This window comes from Cataglyphis hispanica, chromosome 16 (genome assembly GCF_021464435.1).
Source record: "Cataglyphis hispanica isolate Lineage 1 chromosome 16, ULB_Chis1_1.0, whole genome shotgun sequence".
Taxonomy (NCBI): Eukaryota; Metazoa; Arthropoda; class Insecta; order Hymenoptera; family Formicidae; genus Cataglyphis; species Cataglyphis hispanica.
Genome location: NC_065969.1, coordinates 4,917,790 through 4,932,058, shown reverse-complemented (window position 1 = coordinate 4,932,058; position 14,269 = coordinate 4,917,790). Strand labels below are relative to the sequence as shown.

At 35.7% G+C, this 14,269-nt stretch overlaps 1 protein-coding gene across 1 annotated transcript; it reads right to left on the bottom strand.

The window, feature by feature from the left end:
• On the bottom strand, positions 1–1,099 carry LOC126855724 (uncharacterized). Its single transcript, XM_050603588.1, has 2 exons — positions 776–1,099; positions 1–606 (listed from the first exon to the last, which is right to left on the bottom strand). Exons 1-2 carry the CDS (start codon positions 1,097–1,099, stop codon positions 1–3), a joined length of 930 nt encoding a protein of 309 aa, XP_050459545.1.
• Between the last annotated feature and the right edge of the window lie 13,170 nt (positions 1,100–14,269).

Genomic DNA, 14,269 nt, shown 5'->3' with positions numbered 1-14,269 from the left:
TTAAAGAAAATATTTTATAGCAAAGCTTTTCATATTTACTTCGTAAGTCACAAACTGATACATTCCAAACAAGAAAACGGCTTGAAATAATAAGTCTAATATAGTTATGATCTCATCTTCATGTATGCCATCTACTACCAATTCATATATATTTTTGACGAATTCTAACAGAAAAGATAGGGAGCAGAAAAAGATGGCTATTCCGTAAAAACTATTTATCTGAGCCGCACTATCGAGGAGCACATTGTGCAAATAGCGCACGTCGTAAACAGTGATTTCGCCCGGCGATCCAGTGACCGGTAACTGCGAAACGTGAGGTATTATCGTTTCGTTCAGATGACGGAAACGTTGGCCTATCAAATGTAGAAATGTGCCGGTTAGAAGGATGCAATAAGTGCCTATGATAAATGGAACGACCTCGTCGAACACTTTTTTTACTATTGCCATCGTTCCTTCCGATATGCTTTCATTAATGGCGTCATATGTCTTTCTAATCAGATCGATCGTTGTCAATACGAAATATAACCATATTAATTTGTGCTTATCCTTTCTTTCGTGTCCTAATGCTCTTGCCTTGTCATCATATGTTTCCAGTTTGTCAGAAAACTGAAAGAATTACCGGACATGGTGTAAAAAGCATTTGACACATCTTATTTATTTTTTCAAACTGTACAAATTAATTATTTTTAATATATCTATATATATATATATATTTTTTTTAATATTAAATTTTTACTTTATAAATATATGTACATATTACTCTATGATTATTTACCTTAATAAAATCTTGCTCCTGAAAGACCGCCACACAATTGTAAGGAATTAATGAAATGATAAAGACAGTGAACCGCACAATATCAAAAATTATATACTTTATAGCTTTTTCTTTAAGCAATACGTTGTACTTATCATAGTAATATAAAGCCGAGTACGTACAATGAATTAATATCCATAATGCACAATAAAAACGGCCCCAAGCGCTTGGTTTCAATCGACCATTTACTAATTTGCACGAAAGTAAACCCATTATTTTATTGATCATTGCTATAAACTTTAGATTTTGGAAAGGCGTCTGCACTGTCGATTTCATTTCTGACATTTTGATAAAAAAAAAAATGAAGCGCTACCTCCGACAGACTAACTTGACGAACAGCTTTTGATAAGTTATTTCTAACGACTAGCGCGAAGATATAGACGATTCATATAACACCGTTAAAACGATTATTAGAGATACATGTGACTTCTATATAAATGAGGTCTACGTAAATTATCGCCTTCGATTTTTATCTGTCTTCGAATTGCTGTTAAATTACGGCTTTCTTTAACGCACACGCATATTTTCCGATGCAGCTGACGTGTGTGACAGAGATTAAAATAGCGATAAGGCTGACATAGTCGCGTCATCGATAAATGTCAAATCACGCATATAGCATATCGTGAATCCATTTGCGACACATCAGTTAATAAAAGTGAAACATTTATTTACCTGAAGATGCATGTTACGATTTCGTTCCATATCGAATCACGTAACGTTCGTGTAGACATACGAAAATCAATAAAGATTCATGATTTATTATATATAAATCTACGTTACGCTTGTTCGACACTATCGGTGACATAGAAATCATAATTTATTATATTGCGAATTAATCAAGTTGCAAGCATTCATACGTTTATCACGATGTATATTCAATAATTCTTTTTATTAAAAAAATAATTATTTATTATTAAATTTTATTGATCTTTTTTTTGTTACATAATTATTTGCGTGCCTTACAAAAACGTGTAAATATTGTAATAGAAAGATTATATTAATATCATGAAATAAGTAGTTATTGTTGCAATAATCTAGAAATAAAAATTTATTTTAAAAAACAACAATAAATATTTCTTTTATAATTAAATCTTTTGCAAGAGTAACAATTATTTGTAAAAAATAGGAAGGTACTTACAGATTGAAATAAAAATAAATTAATTGTAAAATATCCTGCGGCATCAAAAGATACGCGAGTATCCAAGAAATACGTCAAAATTTCAATTTTTTTCTAAAATAAAATAATTTACATTAGATGCAAAAAAAGAAGATTATTTTTCATTAGATAATCGCAATTACCATTGTCTGTCCCGAATTAGCAAGCGCAGTCATACCTCCGTTTATAATACAACCGATTTTATTTGCCTGAAATATGCAATTATTTACAAGATATCACAAGATATAATAGAATTGATAAATAAAATAAAATTATTTGTATAAATGCAATGAGTTTCATATAATAGATAAAATAGAGATTTAACTTTTCGTATACCTCCTCTGCTGTGTAGTGGCAAATTGTGCACAGAATCAATATTTGCATAAACGCGGGAAAGACAAAGGCGCAAGATATCAATGGCTTTTTATGTCGAAAGATCTGTATATTTACAAGAATGTGCATCATAAGACTTGCAAACCATAGCAGTAAAGGATTTTTGTAAATATCACTGAAAGCTCGCTGAGCATCGTAAAGCATCGAGTGCATAATTTGCACATTCGAGATCTCGATCGTATTTAGTCCGTGTCGCTCTTTGTTCCACGTTATCTTCGGCACGATCTTCTCGTTCAAATGTTTGAAACGTACCAGTATCAAATACAACAGAAGAGATTTCTCCAAAGTACCGTAAATGTGCATACACATCGTGCAAATATCCGAAATCGTCATGAAGAATATGACATCCATCGATTTCTCGTGCATTATCACGCTCATGAGCAAAAAATTAATGGCGGTAACTAAAAGCGTTGCAATTCTCGGTATCCATAAATTGTCTCTTCTTTCGTTTTTTATTCGTGCAACTTCGTGATCGTAGCTATCCAGTCGATCGAAAAGCTACGGTGAAAATTTATATCAGAGAAAGTGTGGAAGCGCTCGCGAGAGATGGAAACGCAACTAATTTAGAGAGTGTGTCGCTTTTTCTTTTTATTATTTTTCTCTCACCTTGCCAAAATGATTTTGCGAAGAGTAAGTAGCTATGATGTTGACGCTAAGACTTATATATCCTATTAAATGTTTGACAAAGTCTACCGTCAATCTTATTGAAGGATTGCTCAATTTCAGAAAATTACTTAACAAGAAGCAGATATACGAGACGTAGACGCTTATCCAGAAAACGCAAATACTATAAAATGGCTTAGAGCAACGTTTCAATTGACCGTCTGTGATTTTATTGGCGAACATTCCGCACCATTTGAACAACAATAGAAATGGCTTCATATGTTCCGCGCATCGTCTATGAGACTTAAAATTCTTTCTTAATACGCGTCGTTTTAACGCGCACATGCTTTCCAATTAAATTTTACTTCTTTCTTCTTTCTGCGATGTTTTTTTTTGTGTTTTATTATTTATAAATGACAATGAATTATTAATTATATTATAATAGCAAACAAATTCCGAATACTAATCGCGATCGCGTTTAGAGAAGAAATTCGACGGAACGTCTCGCACGAATACTTTTCTGCTCGAGTGTCGTCGCGCGAATGATAACAGAGTCGAGATACGTAGCGCGCCATGTTTACGCCGCCAAGACCGAATACATATATTATTATACATTAACAATACCACGTTACTATGATAATTCAGGCGCAAAGAGAGAGAAGGAAGGGAAAGAAGAAAAAAGAGGGGAGAGAGAGAGGACAAAAATGAAGGAATATAATAAGTATTTAAAAATAGAATTCTTTAAAAATTAATTATATATAATAAATAAGTATTAATATTGTTCAATTTTTAATTGAATTATTAAATATTATTAGTAAGTTTTTTATTAAATATTATTAATTTCTTTAATGTTATTTAATTTTATTAATGTTATTTTATAAAACAAAATAAAATAACATAATTATCTGGTAAAGAAATTTGTTTAGTAAAAATATATAAAAATAATTTTTAAAGTGTTCTATTTTTAAATAAATTTTTAATTATAAATTTTTGTAACACACGTTATAGTATCTTATAATTGAAACTGCTAAAGAGCTATTGCATGATTCATCGATTTTTCCTTCAACAGCAAAGAGAGAGCAAAGCCGGCAAGTTATCATATTTTTTCGTAGGTTACCATAAGCATGCTACTATATATCGACCATTGAAATGGCTAAGCTTACCAGTTTCTTTTCAGTTTGAAAGATTTCCCATAGCTAGCGTTGTCAGATAAATAGTAATGCTATTGACTATAAAAATTATCATGCAAGGAACTATAGTATCAAATATATATGCATAATTAATAGAATAATTCTTTTTTATATTTTTCTAATCTATAATAAATTTTTTCATAAAAAAATTACATGTAGAAATATTTTCAAATTTCCATTGACATTAAATTATTATATTATAAATTTTTATGTATACGTCCAGTTGGCTCTATTTAAAAATTTTTCGCTAAATAAGAAAGAATAGAATCGATTTAATTTGAACATCTTATCAGAAATAGAATGACAGCGAGATTGCGCAATAGCGTTGATAAAAATTATACCCCTGAATAAATAAGAAATCTCGCGCGCCCCTTTTTTCCGATCTCTCGCGACGAAGCGTTTAAATGTAAGATTCGAAAATCTTGTCTCTGGATGAGTGGCTGTTCCGGGGGCAGTCGATACATTCTTATTTCCATACAAAGCCTTTCAATTTCCCTACTGAGCCTTTGATATTTTGCAGGACGAGGGTCCCCTTTGCCCATACTCTCTCCGTGCGTCTCCGCGATTCCTCCCTCGTTCCCATTGATCCCAACCCAGCTTTCCTTTTTGCGTGGAGAAATTATGTAAACCGCCATAAAACGTGTCCGGATCAAAAATTCACAAAGGATCAGGCGGACATTGACATTTCGTCAATGTGGAGAATATCTGTGCTCGCTGATTAATTTTTTCCATACCGTGTGCACGATAGCTCCGAAAATCTTTCTTTTCTCCGATAGAAAAGAGATAGGACATTTATATACGAGATCTTATGTCTTTATATATAAAGTTTAATGCAAAAATAATTCATGCAGATACTCGATGCATCGCGTAATCGGATCACGCATCGACAAATTTAAAGTAGAAGTTTGTCTCGATAACGATTGAAAGCTTCTCTCAGATGTGAACATTTTTTCTCGTGATATCTTTGTCGGGAAGCCGCGTTAATACGTGTGAAAGCACAATGATCTTTCTCCAGATTGTCAAATGCGACGTCGTTTAGTCGCGGACACTTTGCAATGATGTATCGTTCCTTCACATGAAGAGGTGAACGCAGTCAGGATATTGTGCTACTTTTGCGAGATCATAACCAGCAGCATGGTCCGACACGCGTTAGACAATTCGTTACGCCGAAAATTTCTTACTTTCTCGCCAAAACCCTTTTCTGAAATTCACCGCCAACGAAGAACGACACTTAAGTTTCGACGTCCGATATAGATGTTACAGATCGCCATTATGTGCGAGGCTCTTGATGCATTATGGCAATTCCTTTGTGATACAAAATTGTTAAGACATGCATGAAAATTGAATCTTTCGACGCATCCTCAAAAAAACGCTTAGTCATCAAGTGCAAGATTTTATATTTTTAACACCGTTGACAATGCTGATGTGACAAGTGTTGAAAATTAACGATGAAGTGTCAAAAAAAAAAAAAATAATAATAATAATTAAAAAAAAAAGAAATTAACAAACAACTAGGTTAAGAAAAAAATATGCTCTTGTATTCGAATCTAATTGTATAATAATTAAAAAACGGATATGTTTTTATTTTCGCAAAAATGGAATAATTACAGTTGTCTATACGGTGAAAAATAAAATTGGATTTAGCGTTTGGCATTGCTATTATTTTAGTCAACGTTATGCATTTATTATAATATTCATATTTTAAGAGTTGAATTATATTTTTAATATTTTCCCATATAAAAATAATGTCAGTATAACGAATAACAACAGCATTGCGAGTGGCACTGCAATTCGTAGGAATATCGGGCACGTTCTTCGAAGATCGTTAAGCTCGACATGGTGCCGTTTTGTGTGTCGTGCGATCCTTAGGAACTCTCATTGATTTCTGTTGTGTGGACGCAACGGCGATAATGGATTCCAGGGTACCACCGCTCGCGCGCGGACTGCGAATGAACGGTCCGGTAGGAAGATTAATCGTGAACGATGCAAATGACGAGGTGGAGAGCCGGTGTCACCTGAATGAAAGCCCATTACAAGGATCTTCCAGGACAAACCCTCGATCGCGAAAGAGCGGGTCGAGAAAGAGGGAGGTTGGAAGAGGCGTCGGACGAGAGAACGGAGTGACATTGTGTCAGTGAAAGTTGGATGAAGTGACACTCGAGATAAATGTCCTGCCGGTGTTACACACTCCCGCCCTCGTCCTGCCTTCTGTGCTGCATCGTTCATATATATCTGTTTTTTTTTTATTCTTTCATATTTATCTTGCCATCTCTCTCGAATCGCGAGATAATCATCGTTGTTCTTGATTAATTGCGAGGTATTTTCTACAAATTAAATAAAATGGCGATAATTCGTTTGATTCAAACGTTTCTTCTACTCTTGTAAAAAAAAAAAATTGTGGTATATTTTAATATCGTAATATCAACGACGCAATCTTGCCGCGTAAGTGATTCGCATCGCGTTTACGATGCTTCGGCGGATGTTAAGGGCTTCCACCTTAACTCACCGAGAAATCGGGGATCATTAGACAAACGGCCGGTTCAACCCCAGACGGCTATTCGCTTTCTTGCAACTGTCCGGTTGACCTAAATCTTGGGAACCGGCGAACTGACGGACCGGACGAAATTCCACGCAGATGGTGGCGCGTTGCGCCACGGAACATATATAAATTTTCCTCTTCTGCCGAGAGATCCTTTGTTACACCGTACGGTTTTTCCCTTTTTCCTTGTACGCGTACGCGGCCGTGCATTCTTTAGACAAAGAATAGAGTGCGTTTGAGAAACGGACAGCAAGGAAACGAGTGAAAAAAGAAATGGATGTTTTAGATAAAAATATTATTAGACATTAAAAAATAAACTTTGTCGATTAAAAAGTGATATGTAAATTTTCTCCCAAAAATATCATTTGCAATGATGATAATTTCGTATATTCTTTATGAAATTTATTGTGAGAGATAAAAAATAATTGTTTCTGCTTTCGTAAAACATTTTTTTTTTCTTTTACCATATTTTCAATGCATCGCATGTTTGCTCTCATGTTTTTTTTTTTACAGTTAGCCGTGACTTTTTACATTTTTTTTTAAGAAATTGAAAGAGCTCTTAGACCACCTTTGCGAAGGTTTTAAAGCTTGAATTATTGTATGTGCTGTAACGGTACTTTTATGGTATTTTTTTAAAAGAGAAAATATGCGTCACACTCACACAGTGAATTATGATATAACATTGTATGATACAAAAGAATTTTTTAGTTAGAAAGTCAGTAGAGATAAAGATTTATAGTGTTGCAAATTCGTTTTCTAACAAATTAAATTTTTCTAGCAATTTATCAGCATATAAGGTTTATTTTATTAACATATACATAGTTACAGCACGTAAAGATACTGTCACAAGCAATTTATCTGAAAATTAGTATATATATATATATATATCGTTGTTTTTATTTGCGTAATTGTCAGCCGTTAAGTAACAAGTAAAAAATCAATCATTTTTCGAAGGATTTCTCCATGAAAATCAAGCCGAGCACGAAACATAAACACGTATCTAAATATCTACCTTTAAATCTCGTTGATGTCACCGACCCTCGGATTACGGTTGGTAATTTCATTTAGATTCGCGAAGGCTCTCGGGTCGTGTTGAGGAAAGAATAGAAAAGAATGAGTCGCGAAAGAGTCGCAGGAGTCGCAGGATTTGCGCGACGCGGTACAAGTGATCTTGCGGAAAAGCGGGATGCCGTTGGTTTTCTCGAATCAGTGCACGCCTCGCCAGATTTCACGGTGTACAATGGCGATGTTTGGACACACGGCGAGCGAAAGGCTTGCGTCTCCTTTTCTTCGACGGGGAGCAAACAGCTCCCTATCTTATTCGACGACCAATGCGATCAGTCGACCGTTTGTTGAAGTTTCTTTTTTTTTCTGCGACGTAGCGGATGACCGTCGCGGTCCCAATCGCTCGATCGAACTGATCTCGATACAAATACATAATCCAATACACAAAGCACGACGATCGCTGGCGGTGGCTTTTTAACAAGGGGACAAGGCAATTGCCATTAATGATCACAAATAGAGAAATTATGATAGAGAGTTTGCTTTCAAAGTATATTCTACGCGGAAGAGGCATACGATTTTCTTGACGAAAATCACTGAATGAGCCGATGGTTCCGAGTCTATCTTTCACGCTTCATAGAACATCTTGTAGCTTCTTTCGCGCAAGCAATCTCCGACACGTTTCTGGAACGCTCGCACCATATGTCAGCCGGCGATTCTACCACATAATATACCATGATAATTTGCGAAACCATCCTCGGTAATGAACTGTCCGTCGCGCGTGCCGCTATTAGCGGCTTCGAGCGTTGATATCGAGTCGCTGGAAACAAAAAGTTTTCCAATGAAATGTATTTTGAAAATTTGCATTTTTATATATATTCCATCGTTATAACGTGCATTTTTTTAAAAAAACTCGGCTGAATTTCTTGACCATTCTGGATTTGAGAAAAATGCCGAGAGAAATGTATGCGGAAGCTGTCAAAAGTAATCAACGTCTTGTCGACGAGGTTTCAAGCTAGAAAGAGAGAGAGAGAGAGAGAGAGAAAGATTCTTTTTTTGTCCGTGTAAAACGAGTTTCCAGGGAAACGCAAAAAAGTTAAGGGCTCTCATGTACCGGTTCGATTCAAATTGATTTCGCCGCGCGTTTCTGCTTTTCCTTCCTCATTGTGGTTCGCACGCGGTAACGTTACGCGGGTCCATGTATCCAATTACATCTGGATCGTAGTATGATTATACAAGAAATATTTTTTGTATTTTTGAATGCAGCGCGAGACGAGAAAGTCCGTCTTTTCGCTTAAAAATTTTCTTGAAAAAGAAGATTTTTATTATGTAATTTCTTGGAACTGTAATTAATTTTGCGTAACGACGGTCCGCAGCAACGGACCGAATAATATCCAAGAATTTAGACAAAACTTTCAAAATTTCCAGAAACGTTGACAATCGAATTTATGATTGTATATATGATTGTTAATAGAACACGTCATTTTTATCTATACATATTCATGAATCATTTAAATTGATTCTTTCCGAGAGGCTGAGTTTCTCTTTTAAAGAATTTAAATCAGATTTAAGAATGTATTCGATTGGTGCAATTTTGCAGAATATGAAATACAGTAGCTTCGAATCTCTCATATCGAGAGATGCATATCATTCACAGTTACCTTCCAGGTGGTTACTAGATTTTTCAGGAGAACCGGACTCAGGGCGTACCTGAAAAACCGCGGACCCTTCTCGTCTTACTTTCGAAATCGGCGTCAACCGGCCCTCTTGCAGAAATGCAAGACCGTGACGTAACAATGATGACTGCTCCTTTTTAGTGAATCAAGGAAACTCCTTCCGCCCACAATGTATCTGGAGCCGGTATCTCGTACGGCCATCTCGAGAGTCTTCTCTGTCCTACTTTTCTCTTTCTCATTCGCCTTCCTCGGCGTTACGTAAAAACGCATTGACAGATCCGAGGAACTCGTACTGACCTAAGCCAGGATCAAATTCTATTCTTGTCGGTCTGCGAATGGTTCGTTGTTCGATCGCGTAACGATCGCACGGTCCATTCAGACGAGAACGAGAGATGAAATAACTTGTGGGGAATTTTAGCGAACGTTAAGAGTTCGAACGTTTGTTTCGCTTTCATTTCCGTCGAATCAATAGAGTTGTTTCGGACAAGAGCTTTTATCCTCAATTTAAGCCGTAGTTTAAAATAAGAGAAAGAAAAGAGAAAGAGAGGTATTGCAATTTTAAACAGGAACCATGTGAAACCCAGCACAAATTGCATGAAATGTATATTTCGCATTTATTTGAAACTTAGCTTCAATATATATTTTTATATTAATTTAAAATGAAAAAAGAAACTATGTGCGCGATTCTTAGATTTTAGATACCCTGTCCCGATTTTCTCGTGCCTTCAGAGAAGGTGTATTTCGGTAGCTAAAACTAATATTGTCGAGCTTAGGAAGGGCCAGTTCGGTCGACACTCTATCCATTGAGATTTTGCATCCCTTGCGAGGAGATGGACAATGGCGGTCTTACGATCTGTTTGCTGCAAACAGTTCCATTTCTCCAAGATTAAAGGATTAGGTGTAAAGGAGTATATACGCCTCGGCGGCTGACAATAATGGAAGAACAATGGCGACGACCGGGTGCGGCGTGCGTCTTCTAAAAATACCGTGTTTCCCAAACAAGGATTTGCCAGGGAAGAAAGGTGGCGTCATCGTGGATTACGCGTCCGCATTTCGTCCGTTCACGTATCTCCGTCTCTCCTTCCTTTGCGAATCCGACGATACAACGAGAGTAGCTCATAGCTACGGTAGCCGCGACAGGAAGGGATTGTCACGATCCTTAATGCCTCTTACTGTCATCATAATGCGGTCCTAATGACACAAGGACAACGCCGCCCTCGAGTGCCGGCCTGTATTCATCTACGCGTAATTTTGCGGCCGAACTATCGCGGCACCTCTTTGTCCTGCCGATACTGGAGCGTAAAATGTGATTTTGTGACAAGTCTATTTTAAGTACAGATTTGGCACACATTTGTGTACTCAAGAGAGTCCAGTCTCTCTTTAACATGCAATTTTTTTCCGACAGATTAGATTTGATTAGATTAATGAAACTCATGCTTATATTATAAATGCGTATAAAATATTATTATTTTAATTGTATTAATTTATTACTTGTCTAAAGTAATAACATGTCAAAAAAAAAAAAAAGAAGATAACGTATATGTATTTAAAAACTTGAAGACGCGGATGACTTACCATTACTAGTCCTTGCTTCTGTCCGTAATCGACTTCTGCGACGATCTATTTTCGGACCGCAGGTGGTTCCACGGACGAGCGGAATCACATGTTGGGTTCGTCCTCTGTGCCGCAAGTGTCAGTAGGAGTAACCCTTCGATCGTCAATCACCCGGCGATCGCCGCTATGAACTTCCTGAGAGGCTGATAGAGAGGGCACGGGATGAAATCTGTTTTACACGATGGAACATCCATTATATTCATTAAAATATTTAATTGATTTTTTTCCTTTTTTTTTTTACACGATATAAGTCACAGTTTATCGAGAGCACAAAAATTAATTTCTTTAAGTCAGAGTTTACTTTTGAACATGTGATAACATATCGTAACATATTTTAGAATTTGATTTTACAGACAATTTGCAAATAATTCTTCTAAAACAAATAATTTATATATATATTGAAATTCAAAAGAAACAAAAACGTAGTAATTTTTAGTTGCTTAGACGAGACAAGTGTATTGTTATTTTATTTAAGTATAACTTAATAATTTGTGAGAGATATTGTGGGTGACCAGCACCCTGTATCACAAAACTCTCCACGTAATCTGACTCCTCCTTCCTCTTAGTCTAAATATCTCGCCCTTTCGAATTACGATGGCGTTTGTAGGCGGAAGTCCGGTGGCCGAGGGATCGAGTGGTCAATACCGAAGTCTAGCCCTAGCTTAAGAACAACACATCGAAAAATCCCACACGATCGTGCGCCGAGAATCTCTTTCCCACACTCCTTCTTATGAAAGTTCGTTACGATTTCCCGCACGTGCACCGTGCTCGTCAAGAAAATGCTGCTTGCGATTTCATATTAGCCGACGTAACGTTTGCTGGCAATAATATCATAGTGATATCTGAAAACAACGTTATCAATAATATCGCACCATGATCGAACACATACGTCTCGATATATTGCTCGATATAAGCTCGTATAGATTTTTATCATTAGATTCTTTATCTGCACTTTTGGTCACTAGAATATATCGTGAGAAATGTGTTAGACTCACCATATATCCCTAAATGATTCATGCATTTGCGTGAGAATCGGCAATGGAAATGTAATCGAGTGGGTATTTAATGCGATAAAAAATAACTTTATTTTTTAATAAGAGACATATATATAACACAAAACGTAGACAAGCAAAATTAATGTAAAGCATATATTTTTTTAAGAATATATAATTTCTTTTTATATACACAAGATATATCTCTCATTTATACAATTTTAGTAAAAGGGAAACAAATTGTTATTGTAACGTGACTATTTTATACATAAAGTATGCACATTTTTTGGGGGGGGGAAGCGTATCCGCGCCTGTTCGTTGTGATCACCATAAATATTATCTTGGCACGAGTAATCCATACGATATGGCGTTGAAAAAGTCAGTTAAAAATACGTAAAACGCGGGAAGACCCAGGATAGCAAAGACAGGGGAAATGTCTTCATTTTTTTGTTAGACGCGTGTCTCGGAGGGTTGGAATCGCTCACATTCAGATAGATATTTATAATTTACGAAATAAATGGGAAAGTAAAAGTATTCTTCTTCTGCGTTTTTTTTTTCACTCGATATATATTTTACATAGATAACTTTTAACAGTATAGCGCAATTTCTTTATTTTTATTGTTTCTCTATCTTAATGCAATTTTTCGAATATTTCTAAAAAAAAAGATCCAAAAAAAAAATATTTTTTATATAAGATAATATTTAAAACATGTCTCCGTTGCATAATGAATTTTTTTATACAAGGAACAATCTAATCACAAAATATTTGTATCAACTTGTATCATCCTTATCGATCGATCAAACTGTATCACGGGGTCTTTGATCCCATCTTCGATTCAGGTCCTTCTATGTCCGAGATCAGGCGCAGATAGCAGTACGGATTGACACATCAGAACACAACCGCAATGGCGTTAGTCGGCCATTGTACGTGCGATAATTCTGCTCGCGTTACCCTTCATGCTACTCTCACCCCCCCTGACGCGCTCACGTAGGGGTTGCGGTTCTGTCTGTAAGACCCCCTTCCTCTCTTTCTCTCTCGTCTTGCCGGGAACCCCAAACGGACCTTGACCAGTCAGCCGATGGATAAAAGCTTTTTCCTTTTGCAGCTGTTAAACTAGTGACCTCCAAAGTTGCATGTTCTCGAAATTCGCAATGCTTATGATAGTCACAGATTGCAATGGTCAGTCATGTTGGACAAATAAAAAAAAAAACATTGACCGATTAGACTTAACGGAGTGATCAATTAGTTGCGTTTTTTGCAATCTCTAAATTCAAGATAAGAGATTAAATAAACGTAGATGCCATCGAATTTGCGCTCTACACAATTTTAATTTATTAATAATCAAAAAAGCAAAAACATTTTGCTAGAGTAATTTGAGTTTTCAAATAGTTTGACGTTAGATACATTGGACAGAAGACGTTGAAATAACTTCAAAGATTTTATATAAAAAAATTCAAATTATTAAGAGAAAATCTCTTATCTTGAATCTTATATCTTTGAATAATGCTTGTAAAAATATGCTAAATATTTAGTAATAGATTATATAAATCTGCTAATGCTACATGTTTGCTCAATTTTTTTCTGAGAACTCAAAATTTAATTAGGATATAAGAGTAAAGCAGTTCTTTTTAAACATCGCAAAGTACATTAAGAGAAAATGTAGCCCGCGCATAGCGAAGGTTGCTAGTGCAGTTTCAACCCCCGATTGATCCGAAGAAGTTTTAATTTGAGTTTGACGATATTTTCTCGAACGCAGTTTTCAGTCGAGCTTCTACAAGTAAGGCCGGTTTTCAAACGAAAGTACCATTACTTTCAAAAGTTCAGGTGTGTAACCACTTAAATCTTTAACGAAGTTGAACAACATTAAGTACAACGAATAGTTAAGAATATCACGTAAACTCAATAAACGCGAGATATTCGAACAAGTGATCTCAAGTAGATCTCTGGAGCGCGACTGCGTCATCCGTAATTATCTTTGTTATTTTTTCATTAAATTTCTATCAAATTTATCCTGAGTGCTTTCCCTAAAAAAAAAACAATCTTATAATCAGCGACATGTATATACAGGGCGTATCTAAATTATTGCGTAAACGTTTTATACAATGTTTCTTTATACGTGAAAAATTTAGACTTAAGTTATTATGTTGGCGACAAGTTTATTTTCCATTTTGAATTATTCTTCTTGCAGTTTTTATATCAAATTCTTTGTATGATGCATGTTTTTTCAACATTAATGTAAGTCACTTTCGAAGGGACCGCATGTATCAGGAAATCGTAAAAGTGTAACGT